Genomic DNA, 20,154 nt, shown 5'->3' on the forward strand with positions numbered 1-20,154 from the left:
GAGCTCATCGCCTCCCCTGCCCCCAGTCCAGCACACTCCCCCCTCCCAACAATTACTGTCAACCTCGGGAAGGAGGGGCCAGACAAAAGTGGTGGGTGTGGAGGCAGACTGGAAAAGGCATCAGAGAGAAATGGCGTGCAGCGGTTACAGGCTTTATTAACAAACGGGTGTAAAAAACCAGATGGGTCTGGCCGCCCCTCTGGGCTCCCACCTTCCTGGGGAGGGGCTAGCCGGGCCGCCCTGTGCCCACCACTCCCTCCCTGGGGCTCTCTCCAGGCAGACAACCCACCCCTGCAGAGGCTTCGCTCAGCCCCTCTCTGCCTCTGCAGCCTCACCCCCTCCAAGCATGGGCATCGCCCCCCACCCCATCCCCCGGGGCTGGGGGGGCCCTCATCTCTGTTTGGGGTGCCCCTGCCAAGTCCTAACCCCAGTGGGGAGCATACGTGCTCGGCCTCCTCTCCTGCCACATGTCATAACACAAGCGACACAGGCTTGGCAGACAGATAAGATTTCTCCGTGCAGACAGAATCTGAGGCAGGGGTTGGACAGGTTGACCCCTCTAAGAAGTTCAAACACTACGGATGTGCATCAGGCTGTGGCGGGGTCTCTTGCCCTCTGCGGGCCTCAGCTGCTGGGCCCTGGGGTGGGGGGGGGGAAGGATGGTGTGGAAGTGCCTGCACACAGCAGGTGCTCACTAAATGCTGCTTTTCCTCCCACTAGGGTCTGCAGTCACAGTTCCTTGCTGAACTCCCGCACCAGCGTGTAGCCCATGCAGCCCCAGCTCCCCTCGGCCTGGTAGCCACAGCCCTCCAGCATCCCGGCCACGCCCCAGGCTGCCACGGCCACTGGGACCACCAGGCGTGCTCGGGGCTCCCCCATGCCACCAGCCCAGGCTCGCGCCCGGGACTCAGCAAAGGCCAGCAGGCGCCTGCCTACACCTCGGCGGCGGTGCCAACGGGACACCGAGAGGCGGGTGACCCGGGCCCCATCCCCGGCACTGGAGCCTGGGGCCAGGGCCAGGACCCCGCACACGTCTCCCGAGCCCCGCACTGCCACCCAGGGCCCCCCGAGGCCACCGGGCGGGGGCAGCGAGCCCCAGCGGGCCCGCAGGCCCAGCTTCATGGCAGCCACAGCCAGGAACACGGGCAGGAGGAGGGCCAGGGCGAAGGAGGCCAGGACGAAGCGAAGGCCGCTGCTAGCCGCAGCCAGGAGGAGCAGGGCCGGCGGCCGGGTCAGCGCGTGAAGGGCCACGCGGTTCTCTGTGTCCTTCACGCCAGCCTGCGGGCAGGAGGAGCAGTCAGCGAGGGGGCTCCCGAGGGCGGCAGGCAGTGGGGGCCGAGGCAGGCCCTGCCTGGGGTGGGAGCAATCGGAGGGGAGGGGACAGCACTGATCCGGGGCCTGTGGCAGGTGTGCCTCGGCGTGAACACACTGCTGGCTGGCACACTGGGCTCTGAATGTGGGAGCAGGTGAATTAGGAACGGTGGGCAATCCGGGTTCAGCGGAGTTGCAGGCGTGAGGCACCAGGGGAGACTGGACAGAGGAGCCGCCCCACCAAGAGAGGAAGCTGGAAGGAGCTTGGGGGTCCTCGAGGGCCAGGCTTGGAGTAGTAGGAGGCCGGAGCACAGGGCTGAGGGGACGTGGGAAGATGGAAGGGCTTGTACTGCGGGGGGCATGGCTTGGATCTATGGTGGGTGAGCACTAACATCCCGCGTGCCATGTGGCGTGGCCACACACACACACACAAAACCGTTCTCGATCCCTAGGTTAGGGAGAAAGCACTAGAGAGAGAAGGGTCCAAGGCTGGAAGTGTCTTAGGAGCAAAAGATTGCTCTCCAGCGTCACCGCCGGCTCAGGAGGGTGGCTGAAGCCACTCGGGATGCCCCCCGCCCCCTCCTGGGCTCCCTGGTGCCCCTCATTCTGTCCCCGCCCCCCCAAGCTCATTGGTGTCCCCATTCTTTCCCCGCCCCCTGCCGGGCTTTCTAGGGTCCCGCCCCCCCACCCCCAAGCGGTACCCTCCGTCCCACGCCCCCCGGGCTCAGTGGTGCTGCTAATGTCTCTCACCTTCAGCATTTCCAGCACTAAGGGTTTCTCATCTTCCCTCATCTCCCGCACCGACAGGTGGCTGGGGGCCATGGCAGCCCCCAGGCTCCCGCGCCCCCAAAGGAGCAGGCGTGCACCTGGCGAAAACAAGCAGGTCAGTGTCAGGAGGACACCTCTTGTTCCCCAAAGTGTCCCAGAGCTGCGGGCCAGCAGCTGCAGCGTGTCCAGGTCAGGACGCGGGATGCTGGCGGCCTCCAGGCGAGGGCCGAGACAGGACAGGCTTCCCGGTCAATCCAGCGACCTTCCGAAGCCTCTCGGGTCAAGCCCGCCCCCGGCGGTATTCGGCGACCCACGCCTAAAAGCCTGGTGCCTGCCAACACCGCGCTGCCTCCAGGCCCCGCGGCTGCCCTGGGGGTGAGTGAACCCCCCCAGCCAGGGAAAGGACCGCGCTCCCCGCCCCCAGCGCCCAGAGCGCCTCTGTCCCCCGGCCGCCCCGGAGCAGCGCCTGTCGCCTGTCGCAGGAACAAGGACTTTCAGACACCTCTGTGGGTCGCTCCCGCTTTTGACAAGGTGCGGGGGGCGGGGGGCAGGGTCGGGGAGGGGTCGCCGGCGGAAGTGACGTCAGACCCGCGCACTGGGGGCGGGGCAGCGCCTGCTCTCGGGCTTAGTAACCGTTGCCAAGCGTCTGGCCGGATAGGTTAGAGCCTGGAGGAGCGGCGGAGAGAGCGGGAGTGCGGGACGCTGGCAGGGGAGGGGGCCTGACGGAAGGGCCTGGAACTGTAGACCGGGTGGAGGCGGGCAGCGGGGCTTACCCAGCGCGCGCCCCGGCCGGCTTCCCCGGCCGGCTTCCCGATGGCCCCTGGTTGCTAAGCGACCTGAGCGCAGGGGTGAGGCCGCGAAGGCGGCTTGATTCCCAATGGCTCCCCGGCTTCCGCGGGCGGGGCCGCGACAGCATCTCAGACCCACAGGTTCCCCAACTGCCCACCAGGGCTCTCAGTGATCGTCGGGATAAGCATCCCCGCCACCCACTTATTTTTCTGCGCGAGGAAGAGCGCGGTGACTTACAGAGAACAAGTGGCAGAACCGGTGTTCCAGATTCCAGTGCCTCCCCTACACCGTGACCGTTGCGTCCCTTTTCTTAAAAAATGGATAAACAGGGCCCCCACATAGGAGCAGCGGCTGGCCCCAAGACGCAAAGCCACCTGCGAACCAGGAAGCAGGAGACCCCCCAGTTTCCAAGTGGTGGCTATGGTCATGACATTGACCTCCCACCCCACCAATTAGAAAAAACACAAGAGAGGGGATTCTGGTCTTTATTAGCAAGCCCAGCCTGCAGCTCCCTCCGCGCAGCCCAGCCCAGCCCAGGCGGAGATGGGGTCGGGGCCTCTTCGTGGGGCAGGAAGAGATACCGGTGGTCCGACTCAAAACGTGTGCACCAGCTGGACCGCGGGCAGAGTCTGGACAATCTGGATGGAGGGCAGGCCCTGTGGGGCCACGCCCCCAGGTGCCGCTCCTGCGGGGACCACTTGTACCATCTGGGGGCCCGGGGCCGCGGGGCCGCCCGCAGGAGCAGAGGCTGGGCCAGGCGGTGGGGGCGCCAGCAGCTGCAGCGCAGCGGCGCCTCCCCCAGCGCTGCCGTTCTCCAGCAGCTCTGCGGCCGGGGCGCTACGGATAATGAGCAGCTTCTGTCCGGGCGGGCCGGAGGCTGGCGGCTCGGCCAGCCCCGACGGTAAGGTCTCTACCTCCTGCACACACAGCTGGGTCTGCTCCCCATCGGCCCCGCTCAGCACCAGCACGCTCTGCAGCCCCTCCTCCGTCTGCAGCGTCTCAAAGAGCACATCTGGGACCACCCCCGGGCCGGCCTCGCCCTCGCCAGGCTCCCCTGGGCCGGGGTCCGCCAGCAACTCCTCGGCTGCCCCGCTCTGAACCACCAGCAGATTAGGCGCCTCGGTGGTCACGGCTCCCCCGCTGGAACTGGACAGCGGACCCGTCACAGGCTGGAGCTGGACCGTGGTCACCTCCTGGGCCGGCTGGAGCTGGACGGTGGTCAGTTCCGGGGCTGGACGAAGGGGCTGGAGCTGAACCCCACTCACTTCCTGCGGGCCTGTCTCCCCACCCGCCACGTTCTGCAGAACTATAAGGCTCTGCCCTCCCACGTTCCCGGCAGCGTTACTTCCTCTCTGCACGCCTAACCCCCCAGGGCCTGGCAGCCAAACTACTCCAGCCCCCGGCCCAGCTTTCCCCGCAGCCCGCAGGCCCTGCCGGGCGCAGCTGCCCCCGCCAGCGGGGCCGGAGGAGGGCAGCAGGATGAGCTTGGGGGGCGCAGGCGGGGGCGGGGGCGGGGGCGTGGGCGGCTGGACGCTGCTGGGAATCAGCTGCAGGCCCTGAGCCGTCTGCACCAGGAGAAACGTCTGCGAGTTGGGAGCGGCGGGGCCGGGGGCCGCGGCCGGGGCCGTCCCCCCAGCCACCTCTAGGGAGAGCGTGGCCTGGAGGTGGGGGAGGACGTGCACATCCTGGGTGGCCGACGGAGCAGGGGCGGCGGCCAGTGGGGCCGGGGGCTGGGGGCCGGCTGCAGGGGCCGCAGGGGCATGCGTCCTCAGGTGCCGCTGCAGGTAGGCGGCCATGACGAAGCTGCGGCCGCAGACTGGGCAGGTGAAGGGCCGCTCGGCTGAGTGCGTGCGCTGGTGCAGCAGCAGGTTGGAGGAGTGTGTGAAGGTCTTGGGGCAGAGCGGGCAGCGGAAGGGCCGCTCGCCCGTGTGCACGCGCTGGTGCTGCCGCAGGTTGGAGGTCTGCGCGAAGCTCTTGCCGCACACGCCGCAGGCGTGCGGCCGCTCGCCCGTGTGCACGTGCCGGTGGCGCCGCAGGCACGACGTGTTGCGGAAGGCCTTGCCGCACTCGCCGCAGGCGTAGGGCCGCTCGCCCGAGTGCAGCCGCAGGTGGTACTGGTAGTGCGAGGACCACTTGAAGGTGAGGCCGCACTGGCCGCACGTGAAGGCGCGCAGGCCCGTGTGCACGCGCTGGTGGATGGCGAGCAGCGACGAGCGCTTGAAGGCCTTGCCGCACTCGCCACACTGGTAGGGTCGCTCGCCCGTGTGGTCCCGCAGGTGGTAGCGCAGCCCCGAGGAGCCCTTGAAGGCCTTGCCGCACTCGGCACATTTGTAGGGCCGCTCCGCCGAGGCCGGCGCGGGCGCGGGGGCCGGCGGGCCGGGCGCTGGCCCCAGCGGTTCCTGCGGGCAGGTGACCTCGGCGGCCTCGGCCTGGGGGGGCGGGCGCCCAGCTGCGGCCTCCTCCACGTGGCTCTGCTGATGCGCCAGCAGGCTGGCCAGCTGCGGGAAGGCGCCGTCACAGCTGCCGCAGCGGAACGCCTGCCCACCCGCCGCCCCGTGGCTGTGCTGGTGGCGGGAGAGGCCGGCCACCGTCCGGAAGGACTTCCCGCAGGGGAGGCAGGCAAAGCCAGGGGCAGCGGCGGTGGCGGGAGCGGGCTGGGGCAGCGGGGACCGCGGCGGTGGCGGCGGGTCGGCCTTGGGCGCCTCGGAGGGCGCGGCAGCTGGCGGAGGCAGCGCCTCGGGCCCCGGGCACGGCTGGTGCTCCAGGAGCAGCTCCTCGCTGCCGAAGCCCAGCTCGCAGCCTTCGCAGCGGTACACCAGCCCCACCGTGGTCTCGGCGGCGGCCAGGAAGAGCTCGGGCACCACGGGCGGGGGCGCGGGTGGTGGCGGGGCGGGCGGGCTGGGCGGCGGCAAGGGCCGCTGCAGGTAGGCGTCGGAGACCAGGACCTTGCCACCAGCGGCGGGCTCGCGCGGCGGAGGCCCGGGGCCGGCACCCGGGGCAGGGGCAGTGGCGGCGCCGCCGTGCGTGCGCTGGTGCAGCAGCAGGTTGGAGGAGTGCGTGAAGGTCTTGGGGCAGAGCGCGCAGCGGAAGGGCCGCTCGCCCGTGTGCACGCGCTGGTGCTGCCGCAGGTTGGTGCTCTGCGTGAAGCTCTTGCCGCACACGCCGCAGGCGTAGGGCCGCTCGCCAGTGTGCACGTGCCGGTGACGCCGCAGGCTGGACGAGTTCTTGAAGGCCTTGGGGCAGTCCGGGCAAGGGTAGGGCCGCTCGCCCGTGTGCTGGCGCAGGTGGTACTGGTAGTGCGAGGACCACTTGAAGGCCAGGCCGCACTGGCCGCAGGTGAAGGCGCGCAGGCCCGTGTGCACGCTGCGGTGGATCTGCAGCAGCGACGAGCGCTTGAAGGCCTTGGGGCAGTCGGGGCACTGGTATGGCCGCTCACCCGTGTGGCCCCGCTGGTGGTAGAGCAGCGCCGATGAGCCCTTGAAGGCCTTGGGGCAGTCGGGGCACTTATAGGGCCGCTCGCCTGTGTGCGTGCGCTGGTGGTGCAGCAGGCGGGATGACCAGCGGAAGGACTTGCCGCACTCCCCACACTCATACTGCGCCGGCGGGGCGGGGGCCACGGGCCCGGGCTTCTCACTGGCCCCCTCGGCGGTCGAGGCCGGCGCCATGTCCACGTGGGAGCCGACCATCACACCTGGGGAGGGACGCGGGGTCAAGGCAGGCCGGGGGCTCCCCGCACCTCCACTCACACACCGGACCATCGCAGCCCCACACCCACAGGCCGGCCCTTTCAGAGGCAGGGAGCACCTCCCTTCGGACAAGGAGGCTGCTGCCCACGATGGAGGCTGCCCGCGATAGAGGCCTTGGGTGCTCAAGGGGAAACTTCGGGCACACTGGGAGGAGCTGGTCACTCCCTGATACGGGGCATCCCCTCCAAGAGGCTGGAGGGCTCTCTGCCCCGTCCCCCTAAAGACAGGCGTGTCCTTAAAGGACGCCGGGTCTCTAGTGCCCTGGCTCCAGATCCTTCGGTCAGCTCCCTCTAAAGACCTCCTCCTCCATCCTGCTTAGTACCTGCTCCCACTGCCGAAGCCCTTTCCCTCTGGACAAGCCTCTCCGACACCTACTCTCCACCGCTACGCATTCTGCTCCAGCGCCCCCTTCTGGCGGCTGAACCCCAAACCGACCACGGACGCTGCAGCCCGCACCCTAGCCCCCATCCAGACCCTCGCCACCCCCTTACCCAGTATACGGTGCTGCTGGTGACCCGAAGCCACCTGGCCTCGTCTCCCTGCGCATCCAAGCCCAAGGATCTCAAAGCTCCCTCCCCATCGCCCTGCACTGCCCACCAGGTGACACCTGGCGCGTCTTCTCTCCTCTCCTCTCTCCTGTCCCCTCTTGCTCTTAGCAGGTGGAGCTTGCCACTGACCCTGTGTCTGAGAAAATAAAAGCAACCAGAACAGAATGTTCCCACAATGCAGCAATTACACCCGTGGTTCTCAACGAGGCCATGTGATCTGCACGCCCCCCACTACGCCCCCACCCCAGGGGACATCTGGCCATGCTTGCAGACTGGGTTGGCTGTGTCAACTGGAGGGGCAGGGGCCAATGTCATCTAGTGGGCAGCGGCCAGAGACTCTGCTCCACGTCCTAAATGCACGGGACAGAACCACTCACCCCTAAACAGCAAAGAGCCATAGGTTCAAAATGCAAGGGGTGCTAAGGCTGAGAAACCCGGAACTGCCCCCCACCCCTGCCATCTGCCTCCTGCCTCTGGGCCAAAGACTCGGACTTTCCTCACCTCCTGGACCGTCCCCATCACTTCACCCAAGGGCTAAGTCTCCCATCTTTAAAAAGAACAAAGACCCTTCACCCCACTTCCTCCTCCAGCTGTGGCCTCCTTTCTGTCTCTGTGCAAAGCCACCCCAACATGCCATCAGTACACCCTTCCTCCCATCTCAAACCCTGCCAACCAGACCCTGCCCCACTCTCATGGCCTCCATGGTGCTAAAGCCAGTGGTCTCTGCTCAGTGGTCAGCAGACACTGTGGTTCTCTCTCCTTGACCCACTGCCCTGGCTTCTGGGCTCCCCGCTCTCCTCACCTGCCAGGCCTTCTCTGTTTCGAGTGGCAGTCCTACTTGTGAACACTGGAGGGTCCAGGGCTCTGCCAGCCCTCCTCTTCTGCACCCACCCTCTCCCTGGGGGCCCCACCACTCCTGGGACTCCACAATCTACAAACGGAACCATTCCAAAACTCCTCTCCACTTGACACCTGACCTTGGATACCTACACCCCTGCTGGGCGCCTAAGAGACACCTCACACTTAGGCCCCACACCCAGCTCCAGCTCCAATTTCTGTTCCTGCTGTCTCCCCTCTGTGTCCTGGCCCGCTGCAAATCTCTCTCTCACCCCAGTTTTCTCCATCTCTGAAAACAGCTTTGTTTTTCCTCAGGCCAAAAGTCCCCGGGCACCCTCGACTCCTCTCTCTCTCGCTCTCTCTGACCAGTCCATTAGCTGACTCCCCTATTCTGGCAGGAGCATCGCTGGAATCTGACAGTTCTCCTAGTTCCCATCCTTACTCTTCCCACCCCCAGCCTGTTCCCAACACAGAGGCTGAATGGAAACTGCTGACACAGACCATCTCATTGCTCTGTGCTAAAGGCTTCCACAGCTCCCATCTGACAGCAGAAGAGAGATCCCTCCCCAAAACCTACAGACTTCCCACGGCCTGTGGCCTCCTCCCCTCCCTGACTCTCTGCCTGCTGGCCTCTCCAACCCTCACAGCTCCCTGCTCACGGGGTGGCGGCAGGCATGCCCGCTCCCACCTGGGGCCCTCACACAGGCCCCTGCCTAGAAGCCCCTTCCCTCCCTCACCTCCAAGGCTTTGTGGAAACATCATCTCCGGGAGGTATTCCCTGATCACCCTACTAAACTCTGCAGTCCCTGCCAACACGCTGCAATCTCTTTCTCTGCCTTGTTATCCCCCCACCATGGGGCTTATCACTTTCTGTCCGACTCTTTGCGACCCCATGGACTGTAGCCTACCAGGCTCCTCCGTCCATAGGATTCTCCAGGCAAGAGTACTGGAGTGGGTTGCCGTTTCCTTCTCCAGGAGATCTTCCCAACCCAGGGATCGAACCCCGGTCTCCGGCATTGCAGGCAGACGCTTTACCATCTGAGCCACCAGGGAGACTGCTATCACTTTCTAACCTACTTCATAATCAGAGTTTCCTAGCATCAGCGCTGTTGACATCTGGGGCTGGTCGGGGGTCCAGGGGTCTGTTCCCTGCACTGCAAGTTGGTCAGCCCCTGGTCTCTGCCCACTGGATGCTAATGGCATCTTGTTCACTGTTGCTTCCCGGCGCCTAGAGTCTGGAATGCATCTGCCACAGAGTGAGTGCTCGGTGAACACATCTTGAGTGAAACAAAGCGGGGCATCCTCTCTGCACAGGCCATAAAGATCCCCTTTGAGAAAACATGAGCAACCCCTTTGAAATGGAAGCACCTCCTTTTAAGAGACTACCCCAGGAAGCTGCACGTGTCTTTCAGAAGGCAGCATGCCTTAAGAAGACAGCCGTGCTCTGGAAGGGACCGGACCCTGCTGATCCGGTCAACAGCAACCCGTCAAGAGGCCAGGCCACACCCTTCCATCAGGCCCGACTTCCCCTTTAAGAGGGTTCTGCGCCCGCGTACCCACCTATCTTGCTGAGCTAAACTAGGGACTTGCTTTGAAGCCACTAGGATTCAGAAGCTTTTTCCTTCAGCGTGTGGGACACTGTCAGCGGCCTTTAAGAGGCGAATTCTTTCTGGGGGTGCGGGGTGGGGCAGAGGGGCGATGGGAGAGGGGAGAGCTTACAAACTGCACTACCTGCCCCGACCCTTTAAAGAGAGGTCCCTTGCCCTTTAAGAGGGCGGGGGCCAGCCCGGCGGACAAAAGTCGGAGGTGAGGCAGCGCCCTTCCCTTTAAGGCACCCCTTCCGGTTTCACGTTCGCCGTTTCCCCAACGTCTCCGCCCTCCGGTCCCTCCCCCACCCCCGCCCCTCCGGTCTCTCACCTGCGGCCCCGACCGGGGAACGAGCGGAGGCGGCCCAGGGCCCTCCCGCAGGGGTCGACGGGAAGGCAGGGCCCCGGCGGCGGCGGGGCGGGAGCGGGGGCCGGGGAGGGGGCGGGGGCGCGCTCCCTCCCAACGGCCCCCGGCGCGAGGCACCCAACCTTTATCGGCGGCCTCTCGCGCACACAAACCCCGACGTCGCCGCCGGTGCGTCAGGACGCCACGTGCGCCGAGGCCCCGCCCCTCCACCCCATTGGCCGCCGGCGGCCGCGGCGCTTTCGGGCTCTTACGGCGCGTAGCATCCTGGGAGTTGTAGTTCTCCCGGAAGCCCGACCACCGGTCGGATCCACTAGGCGGTCGCTGGGATGGGACCAAGGCCCGGCAAAGTCGGGTCGGGGCGCGGGGTCGGACGTGTCCCTTTACTAGCATCGACTCCCTCTTGCCTGTGATAGAATCCCGAGCAGGCGTCGCCCTGTCACTCCTGGCCCACGCCCAGGCCCTCGGGGTTCCCGTTACTCCCATGAGGGAAACCGAGGCCCGCAGTGCTGGCAGTTGCGGGCGTCTGTCGCCTGCTCGCGAGTGCGGCTGTCGGGCAACCTGGGCTTGGCTTTGCAGGGGGCTCGCCCAGGGCACTAGGGACTCCTGGGGGCCTTGGGACCGCCGGGAGCGTTCTGAACCCCGTGTCTGCCCTTACCATGTTCACCAGCCTCCAAGCCACACCGGCTTTTCTGCGGGCCCTCCAGCCCAGGTTCTCAGCCAGGGCACTACTGACATCTGGGCTGACCTCTCCTTGCTGTGGGGGCTGACTTGTACCTTGCAAGCTGGTTCAGCCTGGCCCCCACCCACCAGAGGCCAATAGGGCTCCCTCTACCACACCTTAAGACGGCCCCCTCCAGACCTGGCCACAGTCCCCTGGTTGAGAACCACTGTCCCAAGGCAACTCCCCTCGGCCTGATGGACATGCCTCATGCCACCCCATACCCCATCCCTTCTCAATTCCTACTGGAAAGTCGCTGTGTTAGGGATAGAATCGGGTAGTCATTCAGGTAGCTGCAGATAGGGAAACCTAGGAAACTTTGGGAGGCCACTGTAAGTTGATGATCACTTAAGAAAGTTACTGGACCGTGTTCCCTCCCCCGTGTTCCTTTACCTGTAAGATTGTAGCCCACCTAATCCTTGGTGGCAGGGAGGGGCGTCCCTGGTGGCTCAGATGGTAAAGAATCCACCTGCAATGCAGGAGACCCGGGTTTGATCCCTGGGTTTGGGAAGATCCCCTGAGAAGGAAATGGCAACCCGCTCCAGTATTCTTACCTGGAGAATGCCATGGACACAGGAGGCTGGTGGGTCTTCACTCCCTGGGGTTGCAAAGAGTCCCTCACAACTGAGCAACTTTTTTTTTAATCCTTGGGGCAGAGCTCTCTCACCTGCCCGTTTTCACCTCTTACAAGCATCCTATATTACTAACTCTACTTCTTCCTATCACTTTGTCTCTCACTGAATTCTTTCTATGATGAGACCTCAAGAATCTGAGTTTCATTAAGTCGTGAGACCAGCTGTGTGATCTTAGTCGGAAGACTGTGGGTTTGGGCCGGGCTCTAGTCCCAAGTGGAGGTGAATGGTCTCGCCTTTGCTAGGTGGGGGTCCCATTACCTGCTCATCTCTGCTCCATGTCAGAGGGGTGGGGTCTGCCTTTGCCCCCAGGTGTCCCCAACAACTAACGAGGGGCCCTGTCAGGAGCAGGCAGCACTCTTGAATAAGTGAAGTTCTACAGCCTCCCAGATGGTTGGACCATAAAAAAGGCTGAGCATCTCAGAATTGATGCTTTGGAATTGTGGTGTTGGAGAAGACCCTTGAGAGTCCCTTGGACTGCTAGGAGATCCAACCAGTCCATCCTAAAGGAAATCAACCCTGAATATCCATTGAAAGGACTGATGCTGAAACTCCAATACCTCAGCTACCTGATTTGAAGAGCCTGATGCTGGAAAAGACTGAGGGCAGGAGGAGAAGCGGGCGACAGAGGATGAGATGGTTGGATGGCATCACCAACTCAATGGACATGAGTTTGAGCAAACTCCGGGAGACGGTGAAGGACAGAGAAGCCTGGCGTGCTGCATGCAGTTCTCGGGTCGCAAAGAGTCTGATTCGACTTAGTGACTGAACAACAAAAGACAGTTCCCCAAGGCCCCCAGGCAGGCTGGGACTTGGGTTATCTAAGTGGTCAGACCTACCCTGCCCAGCAGGGTCTTTATGAAATCCCCACCTAAACATTGCTCTCCCTTTAGCTTTTCTTTACCTCCCCTGCCAGAAAAGAGGCCCTGGAGGGACACCTGAGCAGAGCACTGAACTGTCCAGGAGGACGAGGGGAAGGCTAGGGAGAATCGAAAGCTGCAGGCCGCGCCCCCGGGTTCTGTATCCCCGGCTCTTCCGCACGCCAGGCCCCGCCCCCTGACCTGGGCTTGGGAAAGGAGGGAGGAGCCCCCGGGAGCAACAGGATCCCGTACTCTGGGGGCCTGGGGCTTCCTTGGGGAAGGGAAAACAAAATCTGCAGATCTGGCAGGCTCATTTTCAAAGCAGCAGTAACAGCCCTGTGGGGCGCCTGACGGAACGCCGGCACCGTGTCTGGCTCCCCGAGGACACGCGCGGGAGGAGCCGTGCCCCGCACCAGCCATGCCTGCGCTGGAGCCCTCACGGAGCCTTGACTGTGGACCCCTCAGCACAACCCTGCGCCAGACGTCACGGGTCCTGACTCAGAGGGGCCAGCTGACACAGACATCACAGGAGGTCATCAGAGGCACCCGGTCCAGGCTCCGGAGCCTCCAGACCCTCAGTCGCGACCCACGACCCTCCCCCGGCCTCGCTCGAAGAGCTGGGACATAGTCACGCGGGGCGGGGGGCGGGGGCGTGGGGTGCAGCAAAAGTTGGGCCCCAGTGAGTTTACAAAGTGTTAGTCGCTTCAGTGGTGTCAGACTCTTTGTGACCCCATGGACTGTAGCCCCCAGAATCCTCTGTCCATGAGATTCTCCAGGCAAGAGTATTGGAGTGGGTTGCCATTTCCTTCTCCAGGGGATCTTCCCGACTCAGGGGTCTAACCCCAGTCTCCTGCATTGAAACTCTTCACCATCTGAGCCTCTACAGGAGACGAGGGGTGGCAATAAACAGGACATAATAAATAACGCATATCCTATGGCTGTGTGCTGCTAAGCATCTCAGGGGAGAAAACAGCAGGAGAGATGGGCAAGGGCATGTGTCCAGGGCTAGGGGCAGGTGGTGAAGGCTCCACGGAGGACCAAGCCAGCGTCTGGACATCTGCCTCTCCAGTCCTCAGGTGGGATCTTGGTTCCCAACCAGGGGCTGAACACCAGGGATGGAACTTGCACCCCCTGCAGTGAAAGCATGGAGTCTTAACCACTGGGCGGGCAGGGAAGTCCCCCAAGGCATTCTTCTTCCTGGCCAAGGACACCCTGCCCCAGTGCTTTACAGGGGGAGGGACCCCGCCCAAGGAGATCAGGGGTCCCATCCAGCCCCAGTGCCTCGAGCCCCCCGCCTGGCCAGTCAGGTGGACGGTTCTTCCCAGGGGGACAGGGCTGAGGGAGGCCCGCAGTCTTTGAAGGTGGCCAGGACCTGGGGAGCACAGGGATCACTTCTGCCCCAAAGGCCCTGCATGCGGCGGGGGTGTCCCTCACTCCTGTGACCCGTTCTCAGCATGTGCAATCAGGGTCCTCATCAGCTGACTTTGAGTTAATCTATAGGAAACGTGAGAGTTCATTTCATGAGTAACCTTGATTGGACCACAGGCTGCCCAGCAGTTAAACATGATTTCTGGATGTGTCTGTGAGGGTGTTTCTGGAAGAGTTTGCATTTGGATCAGTAGACTGAGCGGAGCTGGGGGCCCACCCGCGTGTGGGTGGATGCCATCTGATCCACTGAGGGCCTGAACAGAACCAAAAGGTGGAAGGAGGTGGACTTCACTCTCTGCCTGACGGTCTGAGCTGGGACACTGCTCTCTGCCTGCACTCACCACTCCTGGTTCTCGTGTCTTCAGACCCAGGCTGGAGCCTGCAACATCAGCTCTTTGGTTCTCAGGCCTTTGGACAATACCATGGCTTTCCTGATATGCCGATGACACCACCCTAATGGCAGAAAGTGAAGAGAAACTAAAGAGCCTCTTGATGAAGGTGAAAGAGGAGAGTGGAAAAGTTGGCTTAAAATTCAGCATTCAAAAAACTAAGATCATGGCATCCAGTCCCATCACTTCATGGCAAATAGATGGGGAAACAATGGAAACAGTGACAGACTTTATTTTCTTGGGCTCCAAAATCACTGCAGATGGTCACTGCAGCAATTAAATGAAAAGATGCTCTTTGGAAGAAAAGACCAACCTAGACAGCATATGAAAAAGCGGAGAGACATCACTTTGCTGACAAACATCCGTCTAGTCAAAGCTATGGTTTTTCCAGTGGTCATATGAGAGTTGGGCCATAAAGAAGGCTGAGTGCCAAAGAATTGGTGCTTTCAAACTGGTGTTGGAGAAGACTCTTGAGAGTCCCTTGGACTGCAAGGAGATCCAACCAGTCCATTCTAAAGGAAATCAACTTTCAGTATTCATTGGAAGGACTGATGCTGAAGCTGAAGCTCCAATACTCTGCCACCTGATGTAAAGAACTGACTCACCTGAAAAGACCCTGATGCTGGGGAAGATCGAGGGCAGGAGGAGAAGGGGACAACAGAGGACTAGATGGTTGGATGGCATCACCGACTCAATGGACATGAGTTTGAGCAAACTCTGGGAGATAATGAAGGACAGGGAAGCCTGGAGTGCTGCAGTCCCTGGGGTTGCAAAGAGCCAGACATGACTTAGCCCTGAACAACAATAGGGACACTTCTCATCCTGGGGCTTCCCTCATAGCTCAGTTGGTAAATCATCTGCCTGCAATGCCGGAGACCCGGGTTTGATTCCTGGGTCAGGAAGATCCCCTGGAGAAGGAAATGGCAACCCACTCCAGTATTCTTGCCTGGAGAATCCCATGGACAGAGGAGCCTGGTGGGCACAGACCATGGGATCCCAAGAGTTGGACATGACTTAGCGACTAAACCACCACCACCACTCATATTGGGCTACGGCCCACTCAACTGACCTCCTTTTCATTTAATTACCACTGTAAAGACCTTATCTGTGAGCACAGTCACATTCTGAGGTCGGGTGGCTGGGACTTCAACACACGAGTTCAGGAAGGCATAATTCAACCCATCCCTCTTCTCAGAAGAAGAGATATGAAACAAACGTGACGGTGCGGGCGCCTCTGGGTTATGGGTCGAGCACACCAGGAACTCTCATCTGTAAATGTTTACAATAAATGCTACGGGGAACAGGGACTTCCCTGGTGGTCCAGTGGCTGAGACTCTACGCTCCCAATGCTGGGGGCTGGGGTTCAACCCCTAGTCAGGGAACTAGATCCCACATGCCGTAAGAGCTTGCATGCCGCAACTAAGACCTGGCTCAGATAAAGAAAGAAAGAAATATTTTAAAAAGAAAATATTATGGGGACAAAGTCCCCCTTGGACTGGGTTGAGGGAGGCAGCATATGACGGGGTGGAGGCAGGGAGGGAGAAGCCTTGTCTGGGCTCCCAGCGGGGTCCTGACACCCCTTCCACACACCAGAGAGGGATGTAGGGGCAGGGTCAGCGAGGCCAGCAAAGGAGGTTTGGGGCAGGGCCCTGAGCCTCGGGAACTACCTCTGTCCCAAACCTTCCATGGCTCCCATCACTCTTGCACTCATAACAACTCCTGCCTAGCCTACAAAGCCTCACGTGTCTGGCCCCTGACCACTTCTCTGACTTCATCTCCTCACATCGCTCTCTCTCTCTCTCTCTCACTCTCACTCCCTCCCTTCAAGCTTACTCCTGCCTCAGGGCCTTTGCACCCACTGTGCCCTCTACCTGGGAAGCTCCTGGTTGCCACCCCTTGCATTAGGGTTGCCAGACAATTATCACCTTCTCAGAGAGGGTTTCTCTACCTGAAGCATCACCCCTGCCTGCAACTTCCTGTCCAGCCTCTGCATCTTCATGGCACCTCTGGAACCGTAATTTCTAGTTTACAGACAGCTCCCTCCAAGACTCCTGCAGGGAGAGACTGTGCTTGTCTTGTCCACCACTGCATCCTGAGTCCCTGCACACAGCAGGTGCTGCATAAATGCTTTCTGACTGACTCCACGCACCCTCTACCACCAGTTCCGAGAGCTGGGATAGGAGAAAGGAGTCTGTGAATACTTTCTCATACCTGCAAGGGCAGGTCCTCAGATGAAGCCAACCCCCAGCTGCGGGGGACTTTCATTAAGGAAGGAGACAGGGGGGCTTCCCCAGTGGTTCAGTTAAAGGATCCACCTGACAATGCAGGAGATTTGGGTTTGATCCCTCATCCCGGAAGATTCCCACATCCCGCAGGGCAACTAAGCTCATGCACCACAGCTGTTGAGCCCGTGCTCTAGAGCTGGGGAGCCACAACTATTGAAACCCTCACGCTGCAAAGCCCCGACTCTGCAACAAGACAAGCTGGCCCAACGAGAGGCCAGAGCACTGCATATAGAGAAGGCCCACGCAGCAATGAAGACCCAGCACGGCCCAAAATAAATGCATTTAAAAAATTATTTTTAGGAAAGGAAGGACGCAGGGACTTTCCTTGGTGGTCCAGTGGCTAAGACTGTGCTCCCAATGCCTGGGTCCCGGTCAGGGAACTAGACCCCACATGTCGCAGCTGGAAGATCCCGCATGTGCAACTAAACAAATAAATTTATTTGGTGCAGCCAAATAAATAAATATTTTTAAAGACTTTTTTTGCCCCTTTTTTTTTAAAAAGGGACGGAGACAGGAGAAGGAAAGAGGCTCAAAAGTGCAAGCCACACACACCCTGGAGCGTCCCTCCCTCAGGGCATCCCAAGGCCGGCCTCGGACATTGGCGCCCCCTGGTGGGCCATCCAGGTGACACCCTGCCGGCGGGCCGCCCTCCCACGGGGACCCAGTGGTCAGCAGTTGTTGCCTGTGACCCTTGATGGCTTGGATGTGAGTCCGCTCCTGGAGCTGGGCTGGCAAACATCATGCCAGCCATGCAGGGGCAGCCCCTTGCCTGTCCTGGGGCCTGAGCTCTGACATCTAACCCTGCAGAGACCTGGGGCGTCCACTCCCCCCAGCACCCCGCTGCCCAGGCATCCTGGACTTTCCCCTCTGGGCCTGAGAGCAACAGGTCAGGAAACCTTCCAGGCCTACCTAGCTAGGACACCACATGCCTGTCCAGGACACGTGTGCGCACACACACACACACACACAGTCGGCCCAGATCAAGACGGAGACACATTCAAAGTCTGAGCGATGCTCTGGAGATGGTGACAGGTGGTGACAGAGACAGCAAGACAAGCCAGAAGCACAGAGTGGGGGGCGTCATCAGAGACACTGCAAAGGAGAGAGGTGCAGACCCGGGGCGGGGCAGGAGAGCTGGGCGCAGAGGAGGAGAGAGCAGCGGTGACACAGAGCCAGCCCTGGAGTCAGGGAGACTCCCAGACGGACAGTGAGGGGCCGGGGCAGAGCGCAGGAGGCCTGTGATGCCGCCAGGCAGACCTGACGCCCAGGCCCCCATGCTGCGTCCAGGCTGCCCTGTCCCTGACCGCGGCGTGGCACACAGGTGGCACTGGGGATGGGAGAGACAGCCCTCAACACACTGGAGCTGTGGCTGGCATGGGTGATACAGGGCATCTGGCCCACCCTCTGCTACTGGCCGCACTGGCTGCAGCTCTCAGCACACTGCCAGGGGGACTGGACCTCCAGCAATGTTGCTGGCTGCCTACTGCTGGCACGGGTCATGCCCATGCAGGCCGCCACACTCAGTGCCCGCTGCTACCGTGCTGCGGCTGGCCTGGTGCCCCCTCTGAGCCCTGTGCCTGGCTGGGCTTCGGCCACTGCCTACTGGGCTGCCACCCGGGGCATGGCTGGATGATGAACGGGCCCGGGAAGCAAAGGCCTGGATTCGGGCATTGTTTAGTCGCTAAGTCGTGTCCAACTCTTTGTGACCGCATGGACCGTAGCCCCCCAGGCTCCTCTGTCCAGTCCATGGGGTTTCCAAATTCAAGTTCAAACCCCATCTTTGCCACTGAGTCGCTGTGGGAGTTTGGGGGATTTCTCCCTGGGCCGCCTTCTCATCCCCATCTTACCAGAATGTGACAGTTGGACCCTAAAGAAGGCTGAGTGCCAAAGAGTTGTTGCTTTCCAACTGTGGTGCTGGGGAAGACTCTTGAGAGTCCCTTGGACTGCAAGGAGATCCAACCAGTCCACCCTAAAGGAAATCAACCCTGAATATTCCTTGGAAGGACTGATGCTGAAGCTGAAGCTCCAATACTTTTGCTGTATCCCATCTGGTAGCTCTCATTTCAAAAGGACAGCTTGCTAAGCATTCCCAAGAGGCTCCATTCTCTCACTACCAGGACCTGGGTTCAATCCCTGGTCTAGGAACTAAGATCCCTCAAGCCTCTCTGCCCCAAAAAAAAAAAAAAGGGGACTCCTGTAATATATATTCTCTTCTTGAGCCGTTTTATAGTTGTTTATAATTTGTTGCTGATAATATTACCTGGGAATCGTTCAGGGGGAAATTTATAATGGATGGACTTAGAAATAACATATTTTAGTATTTAACAACTGAGAGCTTTTTTTAAAAGATTAATTTATTTATGTTTGGCTGTGCCGGGTCTTGGTTGCTTCCTCCGGTGGCGGTGAGCGGGGGCTGCTCTCCAGTTGCGGTGCGCTGGCTTCTCACTGCAGTGGCTTCTCTTAGGACAGGGCCCGGCACTGGGTGTGCGGCCTCCATAGTTGCTGCGCGTGGGCTCAGTCCTTGCGGTTGCCGGGCTCCAGAGCGCAGGCTCAGTAGTTGCGGTGCGCTGGCCCAGTTGCTCGGCGGCCTGTGGCATCTTCCCAGACCAGGGATCAAACCTGCATCCCCTGCGTTGGCAGGCAGCCTCCTCACCGCTGAGTCATAAGGGAAGCCCTATGAGAGCTTTCAGAAAGTTCTTCGTTTCCCTCCTGAGAGCTTTTTCCCGACATGCATTAAATCCCAGCTCAGTTGCCGTGACTTTGGGTGCACGTATGCCCTGACCGCAGTTTCTCCTACAGGAAACAGGGACACTCATGACTTCCTGTGCGTGCCCGGGGGCAGGGGGCCTCGCCAAGGGGCAGCGTGTCAGGCACTGGGGACCCCGGGGTCTCCTCACCGTGCTGTGTCCGTCTGTTTCCCTGCCTGGATGCCGGAGCACGCCCAGCACCCTGCCTCGGCCCCGGGCAGCCCCGGGCTCGGCCTCAGCGGCTGCAACCACTAACCCAGTTGCCATGGCCTCCAGGGGGAGCCCGGGAGGAGCCATCACTGGGGCCAAGCCTCGCCCTCTGTGGCCTAAAGCTGCGAACGTCCTAACCTGCGGCACCTGCAACCACGTGACTTACGTGGCGAGCGGGACGTGGCGGAGTTGAGGATGTGAAGAGGATGCGAAGAGTGGGAGGTTATCCGGGGTAACCTGGTGAGTCCCTATGACGGGGGACAGGAGGGGCGGGGTCAGAAGGAGACGTTGGAGGAGGACTCACTTAGGAGACGTAGGCAGGAGCCACAAGCCAAGGACTCTGGGCGACCTCAAGACGCCGGGAAAGGCAGGAGCAGACCCTCCAGAAGCAACGCCCTGACATCAGCTCAGGGGACCCAGCGTGATCCTGACCTAGAACTGCAGGGGAAGCCATGTGCATGGTGTGAAGCCGTCAGCTTTGCGGCCACGTGTTGGGGCGTCCACGGGGCTCATGAACCTCCCAACACAAACTCCTACAGGTCTTCTCAAACGTGGAGAGGCCCCTCCCACACCAGCCAAGGCCCCAGGAGCCAGCCCTTCCTCCCTACCTCGTCCAGGGCCAGCCCCCCAGCCCCTCAGTGAAATACCTGGTGGGAAACCAGGCCTGGGTCTCTGCTTCCCCTCCCAGCAGGTCTGGCTGGCATCCCCTCCCCCACCTGAGCAGCCAGGCCCAGCCTGCAGGCAGTCCCCACCCCTCTCCCCTGCTCACTCACAGAAGCTGAGGTGGGAAAGGCCGGGTTTGGGAGTCAGCCCCGCCAGATGCCAGCCCCCCACAGCTGTTAGGCCCTGGGCAGAGCAGGCCTCCCTGAGCCCTGGAACAGAGGTGGGGGGAAGGCTTGGGGAGGCAGCATGGCGGGGGCTGGGCAGACATGG

General features: G+C 61.6%; 2 protein-coding genes across 5 annotated transcripts; both read right to left on the reverse strand.

Moving 5' to 3' along the window:
• Positions 1 to 131: 131 nt before the first annotated feature.
• Positions 132 to 2,961, reverse strand: NAT14 (N-acetyltransferase 14 (putative)). Of its 2 annotated transcripts, none has more exons than XM_070771726.1 (3): positions 2,853 to 2,961; positions 2,062 to 2,177; positions 132 to 1,278 (listed from the first exon to the last, which is right to left on the reverse strand). In XM_070771726.1, the coding sequence occupies exons 2-3, from the start codon at positions 2,131 to 2,133 to the stop codon at positions 730 to 732; spliced, it is 621 nt and encodes a 206-aa protein (XP_070627827.1). In that variant the 5' UTR covers positions 2,134 to 2,177; positions 2,853 to 2,961; the 3' UTR covers positions 132 to 729. The 2 variants fall into 2 exon arrangements, with proteins under 2 accessions (XP_070627827.1, XP_019835428.1); XM_019979869.2 differs by lacking the exon at positions 2,853 to 2,961 and adding an exon at positions 2,582 to 2,678.
• Positions 2,962 to 3,339: 378 nt separating this feature from the next.
• Positions 3,340 to 10,137, reverse strand: ZNF628 (zinc finger protein 628). Of its 3 annotated transcripts, none has more exons than XM_019979868.2 (2): positions 9,917 to 10,137; positions 3,340 to 6,559 (listed from the first exon to the last, which is right to left on the reverse strand). In XM_019979868.2, the coding sequence occupies exon 2, from the start codon at positions 6,552 to 6,554 to the stop codon at positions 3,462 to 3,464; it is 3,093 nt and encodes a 1,030-aa protein (XP_019835427.2). In that variant the 5' UTR covers positions 6,555 to 6,559; positions 9,917 to 10,137; the 3' UTR covers positions 3,340 to 3,461. The 3 variants fall into 3 exon arrangements, with proteins under 3 accessions (XP_019835427.2, XP_070627824.1, XP_070627826.1); XM_070771723.1 differs by lacking the exon at positions 9,917 to 10,137 and adding an exon at positions 7,965 to 8,547; XM_070771725.1 differs by lacking the exon at positions 9,917 to 10,137 and adding an exon at positions 7,106 to 7,307.
• Between the last annotated feature and the right edge of the window lie 10,017 nt (positions 10,138 to 20,154).

Source organism: Bos indicus, chromosome 18, assembly GCF_029378745.1.
Source record: "Bos indicus isolate NIAB-ARS_2022 breed Sahiwal x Tharparkar chromosome 18, NIAB-ARS_B.indTharparkar_mat_pri_1.0, whole genome shotgun sequence".
Taxonomy (NCBI): Eukaryota; Metazoa; Chordata; class Mammalia; order Artiodactyla; family Bovidae; genus Bos; species Bos indicus.